The sequence below is a fragment of the Asterias rubens genome, chromosome 5, assembly GCF_902459465.1.
Source record: "Asterias rubens chromosome 5, eAstRub1.3, whole genome shotgun sequence".
In the NCBI taxonomy this organism is placed as follows: domain Eukaryota; kingdom Metazoa; phylum Echinodermata; class Asteroidea; order Forcipulatida; family Asteriidae; genus Asterias; species Asterias rubens.
The window spans coordinates 21,870,708-21,898,611 of NC_047066.1; the positions used below are offsets into that span (position 1 = coordinate 21,870,708).

At 39.2% G+C, this 27,904-nt stretch overlaps 2 protein-coding genes across 2 annotated transcripts in view; one reads left to right on the plus strand and one right to left on the minus strand.

The window, feature by feature from the left end:
* Positions 1-1,948: 1,948 nt before the first annotated feature.
* The window catches only part of LOC117289978 (phosphatidylinositol 4-kinase alpha-like), a 56,953-nt gene continuing 30,997 nt past the window's right edge, over positions 1,949-27,904 (minus strand). Inside the window, exons 23-40 of the mRNA XM_033771182.1 lie at positions 27,480-27,641; positions 26,731-26,990; positions 26,137-26,264; positions 25,178-25,410; positions 24,246-24,427; positions 23,786-23,918; positions 22,786-22,965; positions 21,900-22,020; positions 21,249-21,378; positions 20,326-20,469; positions 18,916-19,084; positions 6,993-7,097; positions 6,371-6,496; positions 5,829-5,949; positions 5,227-5,386; positions 4,329-4,418; positions 3,691-3,774; positions 1,949-3,011 (exon numbers count right to left, since the gene is read on the minus strand). Of these exons, the coding sequence (XP_033627073.1) occupies positions 2,960-3,011; positions 3,691-3,774; positions 4,329-4,418; positions 5,227-5,386; positions 5,829-5,949; positions 6,371-6,496; positions 6,993-7,097; positions 18,916-19,084; positions 20,326-20,469; positions 21,249-21,378; positions 21,900-22,020; positions 22,786-22,965; positions 23,786-23,918; positions 24,246-24,427; positions 25,178-25,410; positions 26,137-26,264; positions 26,731-26,990; positions 27,480-27,641 (2,580 nt within the window). The 3' untranslated portion in view covers positions 1,949-2,959. The remainder of the gene's footprint in view (positions 3,012-3,690; positions 3,775-4,328; positions 4,419-5,226; positions 5,387-5,828; positions 5,950-6,370; positions 6,497-6,992; positions 7,098-18,915; positions 19,085-20,325; positions 20,470-21,248; positions 21,379-21,899; positions 22,021-22,785; positions 22,966-23,785; positions 23,919-24,245; positions 24,428-25,177; positions 25,411-26,136; positions 26,265-26,730; positions 26,991-27,479; positions 27,642-27,904) is intronic.
* On the plus strand, positions 8,989-11,920 carry LOC117289977 (E3 ubiquitin-protein ligase TRIM71-like). The gene is made up of 2 exons (XM_033771181.1): positions 8,989-9,276; positions 9,859-11,920. The coding sequence occupies exon 2, from the start codon at positions 9,883-9,885 to the stop codon at positions 11,014-11,016; it is 1,134 nt and encodes a 377-aa protein (XP_033627072.1). The 5' UTR covers positions 8,989-9,276; positions 9,859-9,882; the 3' UTR covers positions 11,017-11,920.

The following is a 27,904-nucleotide window of genomic DNA, read 5'->3' on the forward strand; positions in this document are numbered from 1 at the left end:
GGGGGGGGGGAATGAGGTAATGTCACAAATTCAGTCACAACAACCTGTCCATGTTTTGTATTTCAAACTATTTATGTTTATTTAATGGAAGGATATCCCTTCTCACAATTATACTATTGCACAACTAGTATTTCACAATAGTTCTCTTAAAATATTTGTGTACTTTTCCATTCTACAGCTTTGGTATAGTATTGACATTAACCATGTTAACAAATCAACACAATCCAACAAGCAAGTGTGGTTTTTACTGAGACCTGTAGTTAAGTCTCTTTATGAGCTGTGTGGTTCTTCTCAGAAGAACCAGTGGTTCACAACTCGACGTTTCGATCACTTTCAGAGCACACTGATCAAAACATTTGGTTTTTACCCATACACCGATGTGTTAGCACTGTATACTCGGTACTTCCCGAATCCTGTGGAAAAAATATCACAGGCATGTTACTCGGTTGGGATTCGAACCCACAACCCTTGCAATTCTAGAGCAGTGTCTTACCAACTAGACTACCGAGATTGCCCGGTAGCTAACGGCAGTTCGAATCCTATGTTTTGGCAGCAGATACCACAACGATATAATAGATGTTAAATTTGCATCGGGGATAAAGAATATTAATTTTGGTTTTTTACCCATAAGTTGTTACATACACCACAGTTTTTTTGTCCCAGAAACATCACAGTTTATAGAAAGAGTTACAAATAATTACCTAGTGTCTTCGAAAATCACACTTGATTGTATTCCCAATAAAAGTTATAAAACAACACAATCTACCAGGTTGAAGTTATTGGTAATAAATAATCAAGAACAAGTTCATTTTGGGAGGTACACCTTTGGTATTTGTTCTTCACTTAAAGGGATGGTACACGTTTGGTAATTGTCAAAGACCAGTCTTCTCACTTTGTGTATCCCAACATACGCATCAAATAACAAACCTGTGAGAATTGGGCTCAATTGGTAATCCAAATTGCAAGAGAATAAAGAAGAAAAAACATTCTTGTTGAACAACTTTGTGTGCTTTTAGATGCATATTATAAAAGGCTTCAGCTGAAGTCTTTTATTACTTGAGTTAGAACTTACCTTTCTCAAAAACTACATTACTCCAGAGGGAGCCTTTTCTCACAGTGTTTTATACTATCAACAGGTCTCCATTGCTCGTTACCAAGTCAGTTTTTATGCTTATAATTCTTTTGAGTAATTACCATAAGTGTTCAGTGCCTTTTATGTACCATGACTCACTTCAAAATAACACTGGGCTTAATTTCACGAAGAGCCAAGATTGGTCTTAAGCACAATTCAATCATTTTTTCCTGCTAAGAAAAAAATGATGTTACAATACACACATTAATATGGATATACCGGTACTGACATTTGTTGGACCCAATTTCAAAACAATAGCATGATTTACAGAAAAAAAAAAACCCTTTTTATAACACACTCTTACGTGTATATTTGTGTACATACATATAGGATTAAAATAGAAAGAGCGGGCTAATTAAAGTATTGCATTTGATGTCAAGTTTATGTACATGCATGAATTGCAAAAGCAATTGATATGCTTACAAAATATAATATACAGCTATAATAATAATAGTAACTTAGGAGGCCAATCACCCTTTGTAGCCTTTTGTCAAGGCCTTTGTGATTGGCACTCGCGTAGTCTCCCATTCCAGTCGCTCCGCTGTTTACGCCACAATGACCTTGACAAAAGGTTTGAATCCCCTAGTTGTGACACTTCTGCCTTATGCATAAAATAACAAACCTGTGGAAAATTTTAGCTCAATTGGTCGTCGAAGTTGCGAGATAATAATGAAAGAAAAAACACCCTTGTCACACGAGACCTCAAAATCTAAATCTGAGGTCTCAAAATCAAATTCGTGGAAAAGTAGTTCTTTCTCAAAAACAACGTCACCTCAGAGGGAGCCGTTTCTCACCATGTTTTATAGCTCCCCATTACTCGTTACCAAGTAAGGTTTTAAAATATATTCTAATAATTATTTTGAGAAACTACCAATAGTGTCCACTGCCTTTAGCTCATCTACCACACTTTGTACTGATTTTATTTTGATTGGTTGAAAAAAAACCGTTAAAATAAACTAAATATATTCTCATCCTTCATTACAATATAATCTTTGTGTACAGTTTACCACCAAATAAACTTATTGTTACTAAAATAATACCTGTTATATCCATAGTTACTTTTGCTGACTTTTTACATGTATTTCTTACAAATTTGGGTAAATTTACAAATGAAGTTGGCAATATGTGCCCACACCATTGATTTGCTTTGTGACGTCATTTGCTTACGGTAAGCATCAGAAGTCTGCACACCTTTTCCTGTGCTTACGACGACGCCATAAAAACTGCACAAAATACGCCGTTAAGCAGCTCTATGACATTATAAGCCCTGGCCCGTTGGGTGAACGCACAAGACATGGCAGAGGTGTCAAATGACATGCAACTGCTTGGAGTCGACGCAAGGAGTCGATGGGCAGGGCCAAGTGGAGGAGAGCCATAGGGAGAAAACAGGCCAACTCAAAACAGACTGGACAACAGCCTTAAAACCGACATGATGATGATGGGGGAATCAGTGGGTGCGTCAGACTGCATCAGTCAATTAGCTTCATTGTGTGTCGACGCGCGGTGCTCACTCGGGTGAGCCCCTGACAAGAGCTCATCGAACGGTCACACCTGCAATCTCGTGGTGACGTCATGCACCTGAGCCACGCCCCAAGTGACCCACTCCACAAGGAGGGCACTTGAGGCTGACCCGGGTGAGCCCCTGGAATGATGTCAAAGCTATTCGCAAGTACCAGGGGCAGACGGGGGTCGACCAGGGGAAGCTAATCGAACGCACCCAGTGTATAAAACATTTCTAGGAAGAATGTAGAGCTTCATTGTAGGTGCATCCTCACTGACTTGAGTCTGCCGCTATGCTGTCTGTTTCTAGCGACCATGCATTGGTTTTTAGTACGGAATCTGGTTCTGGTAGTACTGTATCATATCATAGGTTCGAGTCCTGCAGAAAAACAAAACCAAAAATGTACATTATAAAAAAGGTATGAATGAGTGAAACCATTTATTATTTCAGCATTTTCGTAAAAAGAGGAGTTGTTTAAAATTATTTCTATGATAGTTAGATTCAGTTGCACCAATCTGAGAGAAATTCTTCGTTCAGTAAGACAAACCCAAGCGAGCATTTACATTATTGCTGCTCAGGGTCGAAACAAGGCTTAAATTAAAGAGGGGGGGGGGCACAAGAATGTGTACCGTGTCATATGTGGGGGCGTGTCATGGCCTAGCTGTTAAGAGCACCGGATTCAAGCTCTGGTGTTTGATCAGCAGAGTGTGGGTTCGAGTCCCTGTTGTGACCCTTGTGTCCTTAAGCAAGACACTTAACCATTATGCTTCGTCCTTTGGATGGGACGTAAAGTGGTTGGTTCCGTATGTTGTGTAACGCAAGTACAAGAACCCAGTGCAGTTTTCGAAAAGATAAGGGGTTCACCCCGGTGTTCCTAGTTTGATTGGCTGCTTATTGCGCCACAGCACCTTGTAAACCATTATATGGTGCTATAAAATGATTGGGTCTCATAATTCAATCGTAGTTCTTGCAGGAAATACTGTATGTTACAGCGCCAGGAACGTCACTGAGTGACGGATATGCGCGCTATATAAGAAGCCACTATTATAATTATTACCTGACGTTGAGGCAAGAGTCTCTGATGACTTTCAGCATGTAGGAAGCTGCTTCTCGCTCAGTCTGAGTAGGACTAAATCTCGCTCTGCAAGGAAAACAGGCATTAAAAAATAATATTAAGGCACCTTCTAGAAACTATTCCAGGGTCCACTTCAAAGATATTGCTTACTTAGGACTAGTAATTATAATAAAATAATAATAGTCAAAAAGTTATTCATATAGCGCCATATGCTGGGCCTCAAAGCGCATAACACGAAAATACTTTCAGGTAAAAAGCGACACATAAAACAGAGAATACAATTGTAAAGTCACATAGTATAAAATTATTACTAAAACTAGTCCTACACATGAATTAAAAACTTAAGGCAAGTCCTATATGTAAGTTAGGACGAGTAACTCGTCCTAACTCGAGATAAGACTAGTCCTAAGATAAGTCTTTGTGAGACCCACCCAAGGATAACTTGCGGATATAATTTTCCAAATTTGATTCTTAAAGGCACTGGACACTATTGGTAATTACTAAAAATAATTGTTAGCATAAAAACTTACTTGGTTGGCTTTTCATAGACCAACTCGCTTGATCCAAGGTAACGTGTCCCTTTTAATAATAATAATAATAATAACTAAAGATACACTCACCTGAGTAGCTTGAGAGTCTGTCCCCTGAAGCATGGCAAACCGGTATCCAGCATTAGGGCAACCAGTGAGACAATGGCTTCTTGGTAGGGCCTGTGAGTTAAACACAATATCATTAGCATTGCATTCATCGCCGTGCTAGTGTGTAAAACCGTCAAATCTTTGATTTTCCAAAAATGTTGTATGTCATTGGGCCAATAATATCCCTTCATTTTTTCTCAGTTCCCCCTGGGGAGTATAGAGCTCTGAGCTGCCGTGGCCCTCTAAAAGCTTTTCATTCACAATATCAACCTCTACCCTCGCAGGCATCCAGTTATACCCCTGGGTGAAGACAAGCAATTATAGTAAAGTATCTTGCTCAAGGACACAAGTGTCACGACCGGGATTCAAACCCACACTCCGGTGACTTAACCACCAGAACTTGAATTCGATGCTCTTAACCACTCAGCCATGACCTGATGACACTCTTATGTGTGCACTCGGACTTGTTCTACGGTAGCAGCCGAATACATGTTCTTGGAAGTGTCGTGGTCGAGCCAGTAAAAGCATCGAATTTAAACTCTGGTGTTTCTGATCAGCATAGTGTGGATTCGAATCCCCGGCCGTGACACATGCGCCCTTAAGCAAGACACTTGGTACGTAAAGCTGTTGGTCCCATGTGTTGTGTAAACGCATGTAAAAGAACCCAGTGCACTTATTGAAAAGAGAAGGGGTTCGCCCCGGTGTTCCTGGCTGGATTGGCAGCATCTTGCGCCACAGCACCTTGAAAACCATTACATGATGCTTAGGAAGAGGTCTTATATCTCAAACTTTGTCCCACTCCTTGCAGTAATAATACCTGGCGCTTTGTATCCTTTGGCAAAAGGTGCGTTATAAATACGGTTCTTAGTATTATTGTTACCTGACGGCGAGGTATGCCTGAATGCAAAGCTCCATGAACCATTTGAAGGGCGGGGAATCCATCTTGCCACCCATAATCATCACCATCTCCTCAGTCAGCTTGATGTCTGGTTCCCAACCCATGTTTCCACCAGGTGAACTCTCAAACATGAAACCAAAATCTGAGGTAGAACACAATTTGGTCTGATGGTTAGGTACATGACTATAGACCCTTCTCATGTTCATGTACGTCACATTTCTTTAGAGACCTTTAGATGGGTCTTTGAAAATTCTCTGACTTTCATTAAATGTCATTGCATAAACAACTTTTTACTTCAACAAATAAATTTAAATGAGCCTGAAGAGGTCGTAAAGGCGCGGCCATACAGGCCACGATAACGAGAACGGAAACGAGAACGTTTAAAATGCACGCCCTCGATTGGCGTGGGCGCATTCTGCATGGAGCGACTCAACCAATAGAATGTGTTCTCTATGCGTTATTATCGTTATCGTTTTCGTTACGGCTGCAGTGTGACTTGGCCTTTTAAGTCTTTATCTTTTACGCCATGGGCTATTTATCTTCAATCGAGAAGGCTGCACTAAAAAGGAAGAAGAAGAACCTACCTATATGCACGATATGGCCGACTTTATCCAGCATGATGTTGCCGTTGTGCCTATCCTTGATCTGAAGTAAGAAGCCTATCAAACTGTATGCAGCCATGCTCTGGATAAAATTCCTCCTCGCCTAAAATGTCAAAAACATTCAAATTAATAACATTATATTTTTACATTGATGTTAATGTTTTGCCATTCTTCTCTTGCAAATTTGATGACGAATTGAGTCAATATTTTCACAGATTTCTTACTGTATGCATATGTTGGGATACACCAAGTGAGAATAATGGTCTTTTACAATTACCGAACATGTCCATTGCCTTTAAGTGTGAGGTAAACAACACACATGACCCCGGCTTAACAACACAATCAAGCCATTATTGTTTTAACAAGACTTTAAAAGGTCTTTGCAAAAAGCACACAAATGCCACAACCAGAACTCGAACATGTGAATGTCTGTACTAAAGTCCCCTGGAGTAGTAGCCACAACTCTGTACGAGAACTCAATGAAAAATCAAGAAAAATCTATAAAAAATTCATTTCTTCAATACCTTCTGGAAAGCCGGTGTAGTTTCGTCACCATATATGTTGATGAAGTATTCATACATGCCGATATCTGTTTGTCGGCCGAGCTGATCTCGTGACTTTGTATCCGGAACACATTGAATAACTCCACACTAAAGAGGAAGAATAAGATTTTAAAACGTTATAATTTTTAAAAGTTATAACTTATTCAGAAAATACAACAATTAAAATATGCATGTTGGTTTATGGCTACACTATTCAAAATAATTGTTAGCATAAAAACTTACTTGGTAACAAGCAATGGTGAGCTGTTGATAATATAAAACATTGTGAGAAGCGGCTCCCTCTGAAGTAACGTAGTTTTTGAGAAAGAGGTAATTTCCCACTCAAATAAGAAATTTGTGCAAAAAGGTATTTTTTCTTCCATTATTCTCTTGCGACTTTGATGACCAATCGAGTTCAAATTTTCACAGATATCTTATTTTATGCATATGGTGGGATACACCAAGTGAGAATACTGGTCTTTGACAATTACCAAACGTGTCCAGTGCCTTTAAACACAGTGGTTCCTTGAAGTTACCAGACTAACTTTATCTGTTTACAGGGACAACCTTGTTTCCAAAGTAAGATTTCCTAAGTTTGACCTACCCCTGGAGAAGTAGCCACAACTCTGTACGGGAAGAGGTAGAGGTCCAAGCCAACTTGACGGAAGATATTCTTAAACAAGCCAATAACCTGCAGGGCCAACATATCCTGAAAGGAGAAACAGAACACAAATTGTTAGTAATACAGTTATCTGACTCTAATGTCACCAATGGGAAACTTTCTGGGACGATAGAGGGCAGCAGACTTACTGGGTAAATCCATTGTTCTCAGAATTATGCACATGTTCAGAACTATGTAAACAATGGAAATTTACCCGGTATGTCTGCTGCCACCTAGCGTTGGAAAGTCTCCTATTACAGCATACAAACTGGCCTCAAGTCAGGCTTTGTAATAAAATGGTTAAAGGAACACGTTGCCTTGGATCGGTCGAGTTGTCTTTGAAAAGCGTTTGTAACCGATTGTTATAAAATGCATATGACTAGAAAGGTGATTTAAAAGTAGAATACAATGATCCACACAAATTTGCCACGAAATTGCGTGGTTTTCTTTTTGCTTTGCGAACTAACATGGTCGGCCATTTATGGGAGACAAAAATTTGACTCTCATAAACCGCCGAACGTGTTAGTCGACGAGGTAAAAGGAAAACCACGCAATTTTGAGTGATACTTGTGTGGATCATTATATTCTACTTTTAAAATATCTTTCTAATCATATGCATTTTATGACAAACGGTTACAAACGCTTTTAAGACCAACTCAACTGATCCAAGGCAACGTGTTCCTTTAAGCTCTCAGAACTGGCTGGGGTCATAATAAGGCATGGGCGACTAGTGCTACTACTGATTGCTTAGTTGAGTCGCGACTACTGTTTAATAGTTCATTTGTTTAGTAGAATCTGTCAGTAGTAGATTTCATGCAGCCAGTAATGTACTTTCATCTTCATATCAAGTTACACTTGAACGTCAACGAGCTCACTTCACAAACATTTTGGATTGTACATTATGCAAATGTCGATATTAAAGGTACATGTTGGGTTATACATGTAAATTACAAAATGCTCCCCAAAATTAATGACCATAAAAACTGACTAATAGAGAGAAGCATAGCAGCTGTTCATAGTATAAACTATTTTGAGAAAGTATTCTACTCTACATGTAAGTAATATGGTTTAGATTACACCCCAAAAATTTGTATCTGAGAAACAATTCTGTGAAGGTTGGTGTCCATTTGAGAGCAGCGAACTCAAGCTCTGGTGTTTCTGCTCAGCAGAGTGTGGATTTGAATCCCCAGCCGTGACACTTGTGTCCCTGAGCAAGACACTTTACTATAATTGCTTCTCTCCACCCAGGGGTAAATGGGTACCTGTGAGGGCAGAGATGGTTCTTGTGGTTGGTTGAGCTTAGTGCGCTACATATTTGGTGGCACAGGCTGTATACTCCCCCAGGGAGCTGAGATGGTTTAAGGAATGATTTAAGGCCCAGTGATCAGGGTAATAATGTCGGAAGCGCTTTGAGACATGGTGTATAAACTGCTGTTTAACAACCGAATATTATTATTATTATTTATTTGTGTATGCTGTGGCCAGGGAGGCAGTTGGTACCTGCTAAAAATACAGCGACAATTTGTTGAGTAGACACTGTATTCAGTTGAAACTTTCACATGTGGCTTGGTTGTTTCTTTCAGTATAATTTTGCTTTTAAAACAGCATTAAGTTTACAAAAACGTTTAAAGGCATTGGGCATGTTTGGTAACTAACAAGTCCAGTCTTCTTACTTAGTGTATCTCAACATATGCATCAAATAACAAACCTGTGAAAATTTGAACTCAATTAGTCATCGATTTTGCAAGAAAATAATGAAAGAAAAAAAAATCCCTTGTTGCACAAAATTTCTGTGCATTCAGATGCCTGAAAAGGCTTCAGGCCCAAAGTCTTTCTCAGATTCAAATATTTTAGTGAGAAGTTTCCTCTTTCTCAAAAACTTTGTTACTTTAGTATGTTTTAAACTATCAACAGCTCTCCATTTGCTTGTTACCAAAGTTTGTCTGCCAAGTTATTTTTGGAGTAATTAACAAGTGTGTCTAGTGCCTTTAAGCAGTGACATATGGACTTTAGCTTATCCATAATGTTTACACTAGATTACCCAGTATGCTAAATATATTGAGGGGAATTTCAGTTTCTGTCTGGAGTGAGACATACATTATGAACATGTACAATGTAACTATATGCATCAGGAAGGAAATGGTTTCACCATACAGCACGGAAAAGACTTCTCTATGATTTGACGAGGAAACATTGTCCACAACACATAACAGTTGCACCAATACATGTAAGTATTGAATATTCTTTCTGTTTGTACGACGTCTGTTGTGCGTATTTTGTCACATTCTGTTTGTGTTTAATTTGCTTTACGTGAACTGGGTCTCTCCACACAAATGCGTTTTATTTGTTGAACATTGCAAAATTATAACAGATATCAAAGTGTTATATAGCGCACATACATGTATCTACCAATCAAGGTACTCAAGGCGCTGAGTATATACAAACTTTACCCATTCAGTTTCCCTTGTGGTTTCAACTTTATAAATTATAACTATCAACCCTACACTTGATTGATTGTGTGTCCAAAGCAAAGTATCAAGTTGGAAAAGTTAACTCAAACTGTTTTAGATTTTGTGTTGCACAAAGAATTCCCTGGGGTCCTCCCATATCTCAACTGAAATTTATTCATCATCTTCTCTTCTCCCTTGAAAAATATTTATCTGTTCCAGATTCAGAAGGGGATTTAAAATATCAAGAAATAAACCACAAGGGAAACCGATTAGGTAAATAATTTTAAAGAAACTTTCGGTTGAACAAAGAAAAATTGACTACAATGGGATTTTAAAATGTCTATTGTTTTATTTTTCAGAAAGAGAATCAAGCGAAGTTCAAGATGGCTGCCAGAATCACAGTCCATTCAGTGCTTGGTAAGATCAGTAAGGATCATCTAGAATGTCCGATATGCACCAATCGCTTCATCAATCCAACAATGCTAGACTGTCTACACAGCTTCTGCTTCACATGCCTCAAGGAGCTTCACCAACAAGATCCTAACAACTCCATCCTACTGTGTCCTCTGTGCAGAAAGAAAACAACACTAGAAGACAACAAGGTTGACAGTCTACCTAAGGACTTTAAACTCAATGCCCTGGTGGATGAGTTTACTGTTCAGGAGCAACTTCTGGAGGGTCAAAGGTCAGAGGTGAAGTGTCAAGCCTGCGATAAAGATCATACGGCCGTTTCAAGATGTATTGACTGCGAACATTTTATTTGTCAAGAATGTCAACAAGCACATCAGGGAATGACCATTTTAAAATATCACAAAATCTACACGCTTGCTCAGCTGGGATCAGGCGCAGTAAAATATCGAAGTAAAATCAGAGATTACGTTCCAAAGTGTGAAAAGCACAGTGATCAGTCTTTGAATATCTACTGTAACACATGCCAGAAGTTAGAATGCACAACATGTACCCTTCTTGATCATAGAAACTTCAAACATGACCTTGTAGGCATACCTGAGGCTCTTGATAAATGCAGACAAGAGGTCTCAGAAATGGTGGTCAAAGCTAAAAAGCGCAAGGCAGATTTTCAAATCGACATGGCACAAGCCGTCCACTCTCAGAAGAAACTGAAAACTGCATTTTCCAAAACCAAAATAAAGATCTTTGAGAAGGCATCTGCGGAGGTTACTAAGATAACAGAGGAGGAGAAGAAGCTGCAGCGAGAGGCAAGGAGGATCTATAAAGATAGAATCCAGACATTTGAAACTGCTGAGGATAGAAACGACGAAGAGGTCAACTTGGCAGACCAGGAACTGGACGAGGTGGATCGAGTCATGACTCAAGGAAGCCCCCATGAGATTCTACGCCTCAAACAGAAACTTCTCAAGAATCTTGACGAGCTGACGAAGAGACGGAGGCAAAAAACACCTATCAAAAAGTCCTTCCTGGATTTTAAAGAAGGTGTTGGTTTGGTAGGTAGACTGGTGCTTGACGAAGAGCAACGGCTTGAAACTGAGAGGGTCTGAAGCATCTTCAAGCTATGATGCAGTCAGCGAAGAGCCATTCTGGGAACTGAAAAACACCTTCACGGAATTTATCACTGGTCAGACGGCATCTTTCAAATCTGCAGTTCGGGTTGCTGCCTTCCAGAGCGGTGAAATAGTGGTAGCGGAAACCAAGAAAAATTGTTTGATCGATTTCCTAATGCGTAAGGAAACATCCAAGACCAAACCAAAATCTGTTCTCATTCCTCAAAGTTGTAGATATCTCAAGCATCTGGAAGGACTTGCAGTAAACACCAAGGACCAGATTATTGTTCAAGACGGCGACCAAATCAAGATATTCGACAGGAATTATAAGATGATTAGCGAGTTTACACCGGGTTACAGGCCATCATGCCTTGCAGTGGATGACAATGATCTCATAGTTTTGTGCCACTCGGCCGAGGAACAGATGACTGTACACTACCCTGATGGAACCCTCGTCAGAACACTGTCTACACCCATACCTGCAGACCATATGACTATCTACAAGCAACGAATTATCTTCACCAACTCCAATCACAGAAAGTTATGCTCAATTGATTGCAATGGTGGTGAGGTATTCTCAGTTGGTATCCTGAATGGAGAACCGAGGGCATTATGTTGTGACAGTGATGGTTATATCTTTGTTGATATTTGGCAAGACTTATCTAAAAAGAGATCCACATATAGAGTTCACCATTTTAATCCTAATGGCGAGTACATTGGAAATATCATCAAGAACTGTTTTGTTTATGATATAACATGTACACCAGCTGGAGATTTGGTCATGGCTTCAGGAAGCTCTGTGAAAATCTATCACCATGCTTAAACCTATTCATTTTGGTTTTTACACACCGATGTGTGTTAGCATTAGTGGAATCGAACCCATGACCTTTGCAATTCTACAGCAGTGTCATACATGTACCAACTAGACCACCGAGATTGCCCGGTGGCTAGATGCAGTTTGAATCCTATGTTTTAGCAGCGGGTACTGCAAATGATTTAAAGATGTTAAACTTACATCAGGGATAAAGAATATTAATTTTGGTTTTTACCTATATACACCGATGTGTGTTAGCACTGTATACTCAGTACTTACCCGAGTTCGGTGAAAAAACCCACAGGCATGTTACTCGGGTGGAATTCGAACCCACGGCCTTCAAAATTCTAGAGCAGTGCCTTACCAACTAGACCACCAAAATTGCCTGGTGGCAGGTTTAAACCTGTTGGAGATTTACAATATGTAATGTTGCCATAATAATAACAACAATCACACAGCATATGTAAAGCGCACTGAATTTGATATAAAGCAGTCTATCCGCAGCACATACACAAGATCCGTTCCTTCAATCTGCAAAATATTCATGGGTTTTCGTGCGTGACCTCGGTATGAATATTTACTTAGTCAAAAGGGCTTCTTTAATTCAGTCTTTTTCTGCCTTTCTGAAGTCTCAACCAAAATAATGTACCAGTATCTTGAAACGAAGAGAATATCTGTCGTTTTGATTGAACAAAATCGGTGCAACTCAAATTTTAAAAAGAGAAATGTTTACGCCTAAAATGGCTTCAAAAAGAAGAAAAAACAAGTCACAAAAACACGGCAGATGGTCCCGTTATGATTGCTTCTCTCCACCCAGGGGGTAAATAGGTACATGTGAGAGCAGAGATTAGTGCGCTACATATTTGGTGGCACAGGCTGTATTCTCCCCAGAGAGCTGAGATGGTTTAAGGAATGAAATGGCCCAGTGATCAGGGTAATAATGTTGGAAGCGCTATGACACATGGTGTATAAACTGCTGTTTAACAACCGAATATTATTATTATTATTTATTTGTGTATGCTGTGGCCAGGGAGGCAGTTGGTACCTGCTGAAAATACAGCGACAATTTGTTCTGTAGACACTGTGTTCAGTTGAAACTTTCACATGTGACTTTGATTGTATCTGTCTGTATAACTTTGCCTTTAAAACAGCATTAGGTTTACAAAAACTTTTAAAGGCACTGTTCATGTTTGTAACAGAAAACATTTGTAATTCACTACTGCTCTTGCCCTTCCACAGCTTTCTCAAATCACTTAGATTTTCTGTCTGTCAACCTCATGAATCTACTGAATAGTAGCTTTAGCCCAATCACTTGTGCGATATTTTAAGTCGTTTTAATTTATCTACAAGTTTAGGTTTTATTTATTTATTTATTTCCCTTTATTGTTTATCCTTACCCCATCTGTTATTTTTGCTTATTTATTTATTTTTAATTTAATTTATTTTTTATTCTTAATATATATTTAGCATTTTCTATTGGTTTTAATTTTCTGCTTTTATTATTGCTTTGTGTACTATATTATGTTAAATCTATATTAATTGTATTGTGTACCCCAGATGTGGGGCAACAGATCTACGGATCATAGTATGTATTTGCTTTTGTTGTCCCTTGCCCATCTTGGGGTATAATGTTGTCAATGTATTTTGTTTTGTACTGTTATGGCGAATAAAATAATAATAATAATAATAATAAGTAACTAACAAGTCCAGTCTTCTTAGTGTATCTCAACATATGCATCAAATAACAAACCTGTTAACATTTGAACTCAATTGGTCATCAATTTTTCAAGACAATAATGTAAGGCAAAAATCCCTTGTTGCACAAATTTGTGTGCATTCAGATGCCTGAAAAGGCTTCAGGCCCAAAGTCTTTCTCAGATTCAAATATTTTTGTGAGAAACTTCCCCTTTCTCAAAGACTTTGTTACTTCAGTATGTTTTAAACTATCAACAGCTCTCCATTTGCTTGTTACCAAAGTTTGTCTGCTAATATATTTTTGGAGTAATTACCAAATGTGTCGGATGCCTTTAAGCAGTGACATATGGACTTTAGCTTATCCATAATGTTTACACTAGAATACCCAGTATGATAAATATACTGAGGGGAATTTCAGTTTCTGTCTGGAGTGAGACATACATTATGAACATGTACAATGTAATTATATGCATCAGGAAGGAAATGGTTTCACCATACAGAACAGAAAAGACTTCTCTATGATTTGACGAGGAAACATTGTCCACAACACATAACAGTTGCACCAATACATGTAAGTATTGAATATTCTTTCTGTTTGTACGACGTCTGTTGTGCGTATTTTGTCACATTCTGTTTGTGTTTAATTTGCTTTACGTGAACTGGGTCTCTCCACACAAATGCATTTTATTTGTAGAACATTGCAAAATTACAACAGATATCGAAGTCTTATATAGCGCACATACATGTATCTACCAATCAAGGTACTCAAGGCGCTGAGTATATACAAACTTTACCCATTCAGTTTCCCTTGTGGTTTCAACTTTATAAATTATAACTATCAACCCTACACTTGATTGATTGTGTGTCCAAAGCAAAGTATCAAGTTGGAAAAGTTAACTCAAACTGTTTTAGATTTAGTGTTGTACAAAGAATTCCCTGGGGTCCTCCCACATCTAAACTGAAATTTATTCATCATCTTCTCTTCTCCCTTGAAAAATATTTATTTGTTCCAGATTCAGAAGGGGATTTAAAATATCATGAAATAAACCACAAGGGAAACCGATTAGGTAAATAATTTTAAAGAAACTTTCGGTTGAACAAAGAAAAATTGACTACAATGGGATTTTAAAATGTCTATTGTTTTATTTTTCAGAAAGAGAATCAAGCGAAGTTCAAGATGGCTGCCAGAATCACAGTCCATTCAGTGCTTGGTAAGATCAGTAAGGATCATCTAGAATGTCCGATATGCACCAATCGCTTCATCAATCCAACAATGCTAGACTGTCTACACAGCTTCTGCTTCACATGCCTCAAGGAGCTTCACCAACAAGATCCTAACAACTCCATCCTACTGTGTCCTCTGTGCAGAAAGAAAACAACACTAGAAGACAACAAGGTTGACAGTCTACCTAAGGACTTTAAACTCAATGCCCTGGTGGATGAGTTTACTGTTCAGGAGCAACTTGTGGAGGGTCAAAGGTCAGAGGTGAAGTGTCAAGCCTGCGATAAAGATCATACGGCTGTTTCAAGATGTATTGACTGCGAACATTTTATTTGTCAAGAATGTCAACAAGCACATCAGGGAATGACCGTTTTAAAATATCACAAAATCTACACGCTTGCTCAGCTGGGATCAGGCGCAGTAAAATATCGAAGTAAAATCAGAGATTACGTTCCAAAGTGTGAAAAGCACAGTGATCAGTCTTTGAATATCTACTGTAACACATGCCAGAAGTTAGAATGCACAACATGTACCCTTCTTGATCATAGAAACTTCAAACATGACCTTGTTGGCATACCTGAGGCTCTTGATAAATGCAGACAAGAGGTCTCAGAAATGGTGGTCAAAGCTAAAAAGCGCAAGGCAGATTTTCAAATCGACATGGCACAAGCCGTCCACTCTCAGAAGAAACTGAAAACTGCATTTTCCAAAACCAAAATAAAGATCTTAGAGAAGGCATCTGCGGAGGTTACTAAGATAACAGAGGAGGAGAAGAAGCTGCAACGAGATGCAAGGAGGACCTATAAAGATAGAATCCAGACATTTGAAAATGCTGAGGATAGAAACGACGAAGAGGTCAACTTGGCAGACCAGGAACTAGACGAGGTGGATCGAGTCATGACTCAAGGAAGCCCCCATGAGATTCTACGCCTCAAACAGAAACTTCTCAAGAATCTTGACGAGCTGACGAAGAGACGGAGGCAAAAAACATCTATCAAAAAGTCATTCCTGGATTTTAAAGAAGGTGTTGGTTCGGTAGGTAGACTGGTGCTTGACGAAGAGCAACGGCTTGAGAGGGCGTCTGAAGCATCTTCAAGCTATGATGCAGTCAGCGAAGAGCCGTTCTGGGAACTGAAAAACACCTTCACACAATTTGTCACTCAGACGGCATCTTTCAAATCTGCAGTTCGGGTAGCTGCATTCCAGAGCGGTGAAATAGTGGTAGCGGACACCAAACGCAAGTGTTTGATCGAATTCCTACATGTAATACGTATGGAAACATCTAAGACCAAACCAAAATCTGTTCTCATTCCTCAAACTTATCGATATTTCCAGCATCTGGACGGACTTGCAGTAAACACTAAGGACCAGATTATTGTTCAAGACGGCGACCAAATCAAGATATGCGACAGGCGTAATAGGACGATTAGCGAGTTCACACCGGGTTACAGCCCGTCATGCCTTGCAGTGGATGACAATGATCTCATAGTTTTGTGCCACTCGGCCGAGAAACAGATGACTGTACACTACCCTGATGGAACCCTCGTCAGAACACTGTCTACACCCATACCTGCAGACCATATGACTATCTACAAGCAACGAATTTTCTTCACCAACTCCAATCACAGAAAGTTATACTCAATTGATTGCAATGGTGGTGAGGTATTCTCAGTTGGTATCCTGAATGGAAAACCAGGGGCATTATGTTGTGACAGTGATGGTTATATCTTTGTTAGAACTTATCAAGAAATATCTAAAAAGGAATCCACATTTGGACTTCACCATTATAATCCTAATGGCGAGTACATTGGAAATATCATCAAGAACTGTTTTTTTTATGATATAACATGTACACCAGCTGGAGATCTGGTCGTGGCTTTAGGAGACTCTGTAAAAATATATCACCGTGTTTAAAGGGAAGGTATACAGTTGGCAATCACTCTTAAAATGACCTCACCATGCAATGTCTCAAATCCCATGCACAGGCTGTATACTCCCCAGGGAGCTGAGATGGTTAAAGGAATGAATTATAGGCCCAGTGACCAGGGGTAATAATGCTGGAAGCGCTTTGAGACGCCTTCGCGCTATATAAAAACTGGTTGCTATTATTATTATGTAATGTATTTATTTGTAACTGGTTTGAAAGATTGCATGTTGATTTCGGGGCTCTTCTACCCAAAGAAATAAACTTAGGACATAAAGGACCTTTAAAAGGAATTTCGAGATGGAGCCATACCTAGGCTACTTGTACAATCCTCAATACCGTCACTACGTAGCAAGGTTAGCTGCTCAGCAAATGGGCAATTCCACGGTCAGTCGCATTACACTTTTCAGTGTCACTTCTCGATCTTGGTGCTAGAAGTTCTATGTGAGATATTCTTTCCACTAAGTTTATAGACTGATTTGTACTTGACAACCAAGGCTTTGAATTGATAATATTAGAAATGTTGTGGGCTTTGTATTCTGGATGTTATAACGTTCAAAAAAGCGGTCAGTCACATTACACAAAAAGGACATGGTAAAAAAAAACACTTGTCACAATTCAAAAATCTCCTCTATCAAAAAGATTGTGAAAGTGTTACTATATGTAACACACAACTCTTATACATGAGTATCCAACAGGATACTTATAAATGGTCAGCAACTTGAACTTTTAGGTATACATGGCAAAACCATGGTCAGTCGCATTACGGTCAGTCGCATTACAGTTTTCCAGAAAATGTAGCCACACCTACATGGAGCCCAAGCCGAGTTCTTATTTTGAAAAATTGGGTTCATTCCTTGTCAACAACTAAAAATAAATTGGTTTCATATGTTAGCTATAACTTCTAAGTGGAAAGAAAGTTGTGACAAAAACTTGATTTTTTGGTGTCCTGTCCATGTTTGTTTGGAATCGCCCACATAAATTACAAGTTGAGGTTGGGAGATTTACTGGTGTAAAATTTAAGGATCGTACTAGTATAATGTATGTATTCACTGCTTGGAGGATGTTGTTTTGTATCTGTCCAATGTTTACTATATTCAGAAAGAAATTGTATGATACCATTGGTCAAAAGTACACAGGTTCTAGTATCTTGCATGTATCTGAGGAATGAATGAATTATGAATTGTGTTGCGAAGTACATTGTAAATTATTCTCTGCTTTTAAGGTAAAGGAAACCCAAATATGATTTAATATCTGTTCTTGCTAACCTCTCCTTCTTTGTTGTATAAAAAGTTTAAATTTTGTTATTGTTGTGGGGAGCTGAGGTTAAAAGGGAGGGTACACGTTTGGTAATTGTCAAAGACCAGTGTTCTCACTTGGTGTATCCCAACATAAGCATAAAATAACAAACCTGTGAAAATTTGAGCTAAACTGGTCATCGAAGTTGCGAGAAAAGGATAGAGAAAAAACACCCTTGTTGGACGAATTTGTGTGGTTTCAGATACATGTAGGAATAAAAGACTTCTAGCTAGAAGTCTTTTATTATTTTAGTGAGAACTTACCTCTTTCTCAAAATCTATGCTACTTCAGAGGGAGCCGTTTCTCATAATGTTTTTTACTATCAACAGCTCTCCAATGCTTGTTAACAAGTCAGTTTTTAAGTTAATATTTGTTTTGAGTAATTACCAAACATGCCAAACGTGTACCTTCCCTTTAACATGTTTAAGGAATGAAATAAGGCCCAGCGACCAGGGGTGTTAATGTTGGAAGCCCTTTGTGACCCCCTCCAGGTGTGAAAAGCCCTTTAAAAAAACTGGTTATTATTATTTTTTATTATTAAAGGCAGTGGACACTATTGGTAATTGTCAAAGAGTAGTCTTCACACTTGGTGTATCTCAACATATGCATAAAATAACAAACCTGTGAAAATTTTAGCTTAATCGGTCGCCGAAGTTGGGAGATCAAATTCTAAATCTGAGGTCTCGAAACCAAATTCGTGGAAAATTACTTCTTTCTCCAAAACTATGTCACTTCAAAGGGAGCCGTTTCTCACATTGTTTTATACTGTCAACCTCTCTCCATTACTCGTCACCAATTAAGGTTTTACGATGATAATTATTTTGAGTAATTACCAATAGTGTTCACTGACTTTAACCCTTACCCAGGGTATGGGGTTTGTTCCCTTTTTGGGGGAAAAAAATCAATGTAATACAATACATTTAATATAAAAAAAACACTTACCTGTCTGACATCGTCACCCACTTTGAAGATACAAGCTTCCCAGCTGAGTGGTCTACTGTTGCCTCTCTCTTCGTCCCTCTGGTCCCCTCCTCTTAAACTGATACTCTCTAACTCATGCACACCACATTTCTTCACCTTAAACTTTGCGAGGAAGGGCGCCTTGGCCGCACTAATAGACACAAATGCATAGATAGGGTTAGAGGCGTCTGTCTTCTGGGGCCCAATTTCATAGAGCTGCTTAAGCACAAAATTGTGCTTATGCAAAAAATCCTTGCTTAGTCAATTAGATTACCGGCCAAGACTCCACTTAATTGTTATGCTAAGTTGACAACAGCTAACTACCAGTCACAAGCAATGTAATGAATATGGCATGAAATTTTGACCAGTAACATGTGTAAAATAAGCAGGCTATTTTCATGCTTAAGCAAAGCTTTTGCTTAAGCAGCTCTATGAAATTGGCAACTGGTAAGGCCAAAACATTACCGATGCCAGCAGGGATAGACCTATGTAATAAGTAACTATTAGTTATCTGTTGGAGGGACAGACGTATCTCCATACGTTTGGTAGGCACTGGCCTGGTGACCAGTCTTTTTACTTTGTCTTGTTCTTCCACTCTGTGCTTTTTAACATGTGTTCTGCGCCTTTGATCATTTTGTAAGGGACGAAATATAAATTTTTAATATTATTATTATTTAAATGATCAAGGAATAGAAAGTTTGCATCAAGGATAAAGAATAACAAAATTTGGTTTTACCAATATAGACCCATGTAGCACTGTATACTCAGTACTTACCCAAGCTCTGTGAAAAAAAATCACAGTTATTTTATTAGAGTGAGATACAAGTTCTTGTGGCAACTTTACGCATTGAAATCTAAAGTGCCGTTTGTATTTGTGTTTGTATGGAAATAAATGTTGATTGACTTGATTTGATATTATAAAGGTCTATAGACGATGTGACCTGTGACATCACATGTTTATAAAAGAGCCACAGAGCCTGGACTTCCTGCAGGCACGATTTGTACACAGCTCAATGGAAGAAAACATAACATCTTATATTATATGGAGATTGCACTGTCTAATTCTTATCAACTTTTGATATGATGAAAGGGGGCACATCTTAAAACTTGTCAAGCTTTTACTTTCATAACTCTTGGATTTATGTGGAAATTATGACACAAAATGTCAACTTTCCCATATGACTGGTGCAGTATTGTGCCTGCCAGAATACTCAAAGAATGTACAAGGTCACACTTATTGTAAACAAAGTTCACTTGATATGGAAAGGTTTGCAGTAACACCATGAAAAGTGCCGCTTGTAGTTACCGCAAACCTTTCCATGTCGTATTTCCACCATGCAAAGTTTCAAATCCTGCTTAAAGTTCACATGGTCTATTGTTTGGGAGACCAACCTTTGCATAGGTGTGCCTGATTTGTAGTCTATCTCCATGACAGTAGCATCAGGGCTGCTTGGTAGGTAGCATCCAGGCTGTAGTTGAATCTTACTCAGAGCCTTGAGGCACGCATTCTTACGCTCCTGGCCTTTGGCAAACGGTCTGTCCACAACGTCAACAAAGATGTGTTAAAGGAACGGTACAGAATTTGTAAGAAACAAAAATCGTGAAGATCACAGATTTACATAAAACTTACACGGTCTAAAAAAAATCCCTTGAAATATTTCTGTCTGAAATGTCATATTTGATGAGAAATAAATAATCTAACTTCGCGTTTGGAGTTTATCGCTCAGTGAGCGTTTTATTCTTGTTTATTTTGGCATCGGTGCAATGCATAATTTGTAATCGGTTTTTCACTATTCTCTCGTGACCCAGATGGCCGATTGATCTCAAACTTCTACAGGTTTGTCAGTTTATGTATATGGTGGATTACATAAAGTGCTTACACTGCCAGCAACTGTTTTGTTAGCAAAAACCAATTCTATAATGTTCCTTTAAAGACAGTGGACAACAAATAATTATTATCATAAAACCTTATACTTGGTAACAAGTAATGGTGAGAGGTTGATCGTATAAAACATTGTGAGAAATGACTCCCTCTGAAGTAACACAGTTTTTGAGAAAGAAGTAATTTTCCACTTAAATATTTGAGACCTCAGAATTAGATTTTTAGGTTCCATCTGAAAGCACACAACTTCTTGTGACAAGGGTGTTTTTTCTTGCAACTTCAACGACCAGTTGAGCCAAAACTTTCACAGATTTGTTATTTAATGCATATGTTGGTCTTTGACAGTTACATGTAGCAAAGGTGTCCAGTGCCTTTAAGTAATTACAGATTAATCACGCAGGGCTAAATGAAAAGATGGCTGATGTGACTTTACCTGATCTCACCAGAGATAGCAGTGATCTTCCCAAAGAAATCAAATTCTCTCTCGTAGAACGCTTTGGCTGGACCGGACAAGTTACTGAAGATGTTTTCCATGATGGCTTCAAGCTGGTCTGCTATTTCAGCTGTCAGGAATAAAACAATTATTAAAAAGATTTTTTACCATAAAAATGTACTTTTAAACATATTCTTGATCAGAGTATTTAGAACAAACTGAGACATTCTCCAAGAGACAATCACAGTGTAAAGCCTGGTTCATACTTCAAATTCAATACGAATTTTGGCGTCACTATTTACTCATTTCTCAAAAACTAAAGCACCTCAGCAAGTAACATTTAATGGAAGCTTTCTTAGTATCATTATCTTCAAACCAGGTAAGTTTAATGTAAATCTATGGGCGTGTCATACAAAAAGTACCCAAACACTTTAACACTGTTAAGACTTTTTAAGGATCTTCAGAAACCCTGTGGAAAGATACAATCTTTCTCTTTCCAATGATGGTAAGCTTTGGTATGGAAGATGAACGTGGACAAAACTGCAGCTTTTTAACAAATGGCTTTAGTGCTACCTTAGCTTGAGTGTTTTTTATTCTGTTATCTGGGGCAATTGAGGTTGCCACTGGGGCTGAAAAGATTAAAGGACTTACCGTCTCGATTCTTTGCATCCTCGTCAGTGAAGATATTTGTCTTCATGTTCCAGATGAGCTGATGAGCCAATAGCTGGGATTTCTGGGCTAGAATCAGAATCAGCTCTGTGACGTATCCAAACTGAAAACAATTAAAAATGAAGCGCGGAATTCAAATTTGGCATAATCATGCTTTTTATTGAGCAGGGAGCCATTGTTTCACATATTGTCTCTTGGGAAATCAGATTTTACCTTTAAAGGCACTGGACACATTTGGTAATTGTCAAAGACCAGTATTCTCACTTAAAAAATGAAATAACAAACCTGTGAAAATTTTGACTCAATCTTGTCAATTGCACATCAAAGTTGCAAGAGAATAATGAACAAAACCCACCCATGTTGCACAACTTTGTGTGCTCTCAGATGCCTACAAAAGGCTTAGGTCTGAAGTATTTAAATATTTGGGTGAGTAATTACCTCATTCTAAAAAACTACGTTACTTAAGAGTGAGCCGTTTCTCACAATGTTTTATACTATCAACAGGGCTCAATTTCATAGAGCTGCTTAAGCAAAAAATTTTGCTTAAGCAAAAAAATCCTTGCTCAGTAAAATCAGATTGCCGGCCAAGACTTCACTCAACTGTTATGCTAAGCAAACAACGGCTAAATACCAGTCACAAGCAATGTATATGGCATGAAACTTAACACATGCAAAATAAGCAAGTTATTTTCGTGCTAAGCAGCTCTATGAAATTGGCCCCTGGTCTCCATTGCTCGTTACCAAGTAAGTTTTTATGCTAACAACTATTTTAAGTAATTACCAATAGTGTCCAGTGTTTAAATCAATAGAAAAGGAATTTTTACGAGAAAGGGCGTAGGAGATTTATGTGGTTAAAGATGAAACTCACCGTGTCGTATCTAACGGCCTGCACAAGCTGAGGAACATAGAACAGCAACGACTCGGGTGGGTAGAATTGCAGAACCCTCGTAGCATACTGGGCCGTGATCGGATGCGGCGCAAATTGGTTGGAGAAATAGGAGAGAGCAAAGACTGGTGCAACCGGTGCCCAACATAAGGCGTAACTCAACTACAAGAGAAAAATTAGGGTGATTTCAATTCAATGCGCTGTATTCTTGATCCTGTGAGGGCGCTCTCAAACATATTTGTATCACTTCCAAGGGTATACTCATTCATACCCAAAACAGTTATTAAAGACTGGAACACATTACCACCACAGACATCTAATCCGTCACGGACAATAAGACATTTAAAGGAGCTGTCACAACCCACCTCTAAAGCAACGTAAAACTACGACGCCAGACAAATCGCTCATACCCCGAAAGTGATAAAAATACTCTTGATAGCGCCCTCAATAAACATTTGCCTTGGTATTGCCCTCACATGATTTAATACATCATTGGTATTTCATAATATTAACAGTGACTGTTACAAACAGTAGCCAACATTATTAACAAGTCAAAAGGGCAAAACTTAGGATTGGTGAGGCCTTGGCCTTTGTACACTAACCTATGGACAGACTAACACTGCATCAGACTCACAAAGACAAGGACAGACGAACACATGTATGTGTACCAACAATATATCAAGCATTTACATGTGATTTAATATTACTAGGGGTGCGTTCGATTAGCTTCCCCGCGTCGACCCCGATCTGCCCCCGGTGCATTCGAATCGCTTTGACGTCATTCAAGGGGCTCACCCGGGTCAGCACCCAGTGCCCTGCTTGTGGAACGGGTCACTTGCGGGGCTGGCCTGAGGTGCATGACGTCACCACGAGAGGATGAGTGATCGTTTGATTAGCTCAGGGGCTCACTCAAATGAGCACCGCGGGGTCGACACAGGAAAGCTAATCGCACACACCCTAAGTTGACAAGTTGAGAACCTACCTCAGGTACATCAGCTTCAACACTATGCTCTGTAACCAGGAAGTGAATCGCAAAAGGTTGATCACAGACCACTGTTGGGTCCAGTCTAACCAGTCTGGTAACCTCCCTCACTAGGGCCTCGGAATTCTTGAATCTAAAAAGTTTGAAAATGGTCTGTCAGATTGTTGTTTTTCGTTTAGACACTTTGCTCCAAGTTGCAAAAGTCGAGACCACACCAGGCCAATTTCATAGAGGTGCTTAAGCAGAAAATATTGCTCAACAAGATTCTGCTTAGCAGAAATGAGCAGGATACCAGTTGCAAATTTCACATGCTATAAAATGGTATTTTGGCTGTTAACATGGTTAACCCTGTTCTGGTAAGCATAATTTTGTTGTGCTTAGCTACTTTTTTGTGCTTAAGCAGCTCTATGAAATAGTTTAAGAGATCGATCAAAACAACAGCAAGGCTTTTTAATCTGACCTGTTTGGTAAACAGCAGGCAAGATTAGGTGACAGCTCCCATGCAAGTCGCACAAACTCCCGCCAATTACGTTCGTTGATCTGCTGCCCTCGCCAGCCAGCTAGCATCTCCTCTGTCGGGATTTTCTGCTCCTGCGAGTCCATTGGGTTGTACCATGTACATAGCCTCTCTATCTCATTGGACTAGTGGAATTAATTTAAGAAGAGCATGAGGACTTTTTGACAAACTTAAAGGAACACGTTGCCTTGGATCGGTCGAGTTGGTCGTTGAAAAGCGTTTGTAACCGATTGTTATAAAATGCATGTGGTTGGAAAGATGTTTTAAAAGTAGAATACAATGATCCAAACAAATTTGCCTCGAAAATGCGCGGTTTTCCTTTTACTTTGCGAACTAACACGGTCGGCCATTTATGTTTGACTCCCATAAATGACCGACCGTGTTAGTCGACGAGGTAAAAGGAAAACCACGCAATTTCGAGTGATACAAACGGTTATAAACGCTTTTCAAAGACCAATTCGTCCGATCTGTTCTGAGGCGCGTTCAGTATTGTGTAAGAAATCAATAGCTCCCCCTTGCATACAATAAACGCAACAGGTACGCTGAGGTCACGCGCACGTTTTTTTCGCACAGAGAACAGCTATTGTCCAATGATCTGCCTCCTTTTTGAGAGTGTGACGTCATATGCAATGGGTGTATTTTGAGGATTTATCCCCGGGAGTGTAGAGGTCACATAAAGTGGGTATTGTAAGTAGTAATCCAGAGTTGTATAGGTGGCAGTGATTGTTTCCCAATTAAAACCCCCAACAAAACTATATAAAATTAGGCCAGACCGGCTGTTACCTAAATTAAACCATTAAAAATACTACAAACAACAAAAGGATCTGAAAAAATACTGTAAAACTACTGATTAAAAATGACAAATTGAAACTGACCAGTAGAGACATAATGAGTAAACGTCTCCTCATGTAAGCTTTCGTGTACTTCAAGCCAATATCTCCACCCTTCCTAGCAGCGGAGGATCTCTTTGATATGACGGACATGTTACTGCCTAGTGGGGTGGTGTTCATCCAGCCTTGGAGCTGGAGGCCGTGCCTCCCGCTGCTGATATCTGTACTAGCACGTAGGTCAGTCGGAACGGATGACAGGGTCCCAGAATCGGGCGAGTCTAAAAGTAAGAGGGTTAATATTAGACAATTACAGAAGTGGTTTTTTGCTGACAAAACAGTTGCTGGCGGTGAAAGCACTTTTTGTAATCCAACATGTACATGAACTGACACACCTGTAGAAGTTTGAGATCGATCAGCCATCTGGGTCACGAGAGAATAGTGAAAAACCGATTACACATTTGGCATAACAACGTTGAAAACAAAAGGAATAAAACGCTCACCGAGTGATAAACTCCAGTTTGATTTATTTCTCATCAATTAGACATTTCAAACAGAAATATTTCAAGAGTTGCTTTCCTCTATCATCATCATTAGATCGGGTAAGCTTTTCTTACAATTTCTGTAATGTTCTGTAATAAGCTTTTTGGAGGTGTGGCAGACGTGATACGCGCGCGTCACACGCTGCGACTGATGCCACGCTCACGGTGTTGGTTGTTATTAGGTTTAAACGCCTAAAATGCAAACTTCACTGAATAACATACGTTCTATTTCTATGGTCAATACGCACAAATTTACCACAACTTTACAGTGTTGTAGCATTGTGTCTGCCATACCTCAAAAAGGCTTATAATTTTTTTTATTTATTAATAATTAAAAAAAATTTATTAAAAAATTAGACAAATTAAAAATTGTATACAAAGGAAATCTTCCAACCATACTTGCATGACAATTATGAGGGATTCCTCTGTAAGAAAATAATTTTCATGAAATGTTGTCCTATTTACCTTGTGACTGTAGGTTGGGTACTCTGAGGTATTTCTTTTCAGCCAGCACTAGATGCCAGAACTTAAGTAGTGTTGAGATGACTTCCTTGAGTTCCACTAGGGACTGGGTGGGACACATTGGCAACATGCTGAAACAAACAACATTGAATTCTTTTAAAATTGCATTGCATAGTGAGCTTTTTTTTATAATAATAATAATAATTTGGGGGGCTAATCATCCTTACTCGCAGCCAAGAGCTGAATTGCGACGGACGCGGCTACAACGTGTTCGAGAAGCTGGCATGCAAGGGCGCCTTTGGCTGCCAGCCACATCAACTCATAATGACCACGAAGCACAGCCAAAGATCAAAAGCGTTTATTTTTTTTTTCCCGAGGGAGGAAAACCGTATGGTTTGGAAAACCCTTGTGGCACAGCAGAGAACCAACGCACAACTCAACTCACATGTGGCCCCGGCCGGGAATCGAACTGGGGTCACCTTGGTGAGAGGCAAGCACTAGCTTGCACTTGTCATCGTCAGCAGACAGAAACAAATAATGACCTCCAGTGTTTCAGAAAAGATTTTTATTTGGATTTTGAGGATGGAAAATTCAAACCTGAAGTAATCAAAGACGGCAGCATAAATCCTCTCCCTCAGTACATTCTTAGCTGTTCCGTTAGCCAGCGTGTCCCCCTGCAGAAGGGACAGACCAATCGAGAGAAGTCTGAAGCGTGGCCCGATGGCAGCAATGTGCCGACAGAGGGCGCTGTGCTTTGAGCCTACGCGCATAGAGAGTGAACGATGAACCATGGTAGTGAAGATCTCAACGAGGCCGATGCGACTGTATTTGACGCTCTCCAAACGTTGAGCAAGAAACTGTGGACGAGTTATAATTAAAAAAGATAAACCACAAGGGAAACAAACCAGGTAAATTTTAAATCTACAGTAGAGCGGGATTTGAACCAACAGCCTCTGGATTAACGTGCCAACGCTCTACCAATGGTGTGTTAGCTGGCAACCTATTTTTGCTAAGCAAGTGTTTCTGTGCTTAGCAAGTTTGTGTGTGTACATGCTTTATTAAACTAGGCCCAAGCCTGCAGAGGATCTGTTTTAACATAGAATGGAAAGCCTACCAGTGTCCAATAGTATTTTGATTAGCAACCTAATTTTGCTAAGAAAGTGTTTCTGTGCTTAGCAATTTTGTGTGCTTACATGTACATGTTTTTTTAAACTAGGCCCAAGCCTGTAGAGGATCTGTTTTAACATAGAGTGAAAAGCCTACCAGTGTCCAATAGTATTTTGATTAGCAACCTATTTTTGCTAAGCAAGTGTTTCTGTGCTTAGCAAGTTTTTGTTAAAACCTACCAGTGTCCATATGTCATGAGGTGCGGTATTTGGAGGGTTAGGAAGGGGTATATCCTCTCCACTTGCTGCCGCTAGAGGGCTTGGTTGATCAGGGTCTGGTGAGAACATCCCCATCCTACGTTCAACAGTCATCTGCCATGCTGCTGCCATCTCACGCATAAACTACAAAGTACAAATCAAATTATCAAATTATTAAAGACACTGGACACCTCTGTTAATTGTTCAAGACCAGTCTTCTCACTTGGTGTATCTCAACATTTGCATAAAATAACAAACTTGTGAAAATTTGGACTCAATTGGTCATCCAATTGGCAAGAGAATAATGGGAAAATAATCACCCTTGTCACACCAAGTTGTGTGCTTTCAGATGCTTGATTTGAGACCTCAGCTGAGGTCTTCAACTATTTTCGTGAGAAATTACCTCT

Coding starts and splice junctions, on each gene's coding strand:
- LOC117289977 (XM_033771181.1), top strand. CDS start 9,883: ATGGCTGCCAGAATCACAGTCCATTCAGTGCTTGGTAAGATCAGTAAG.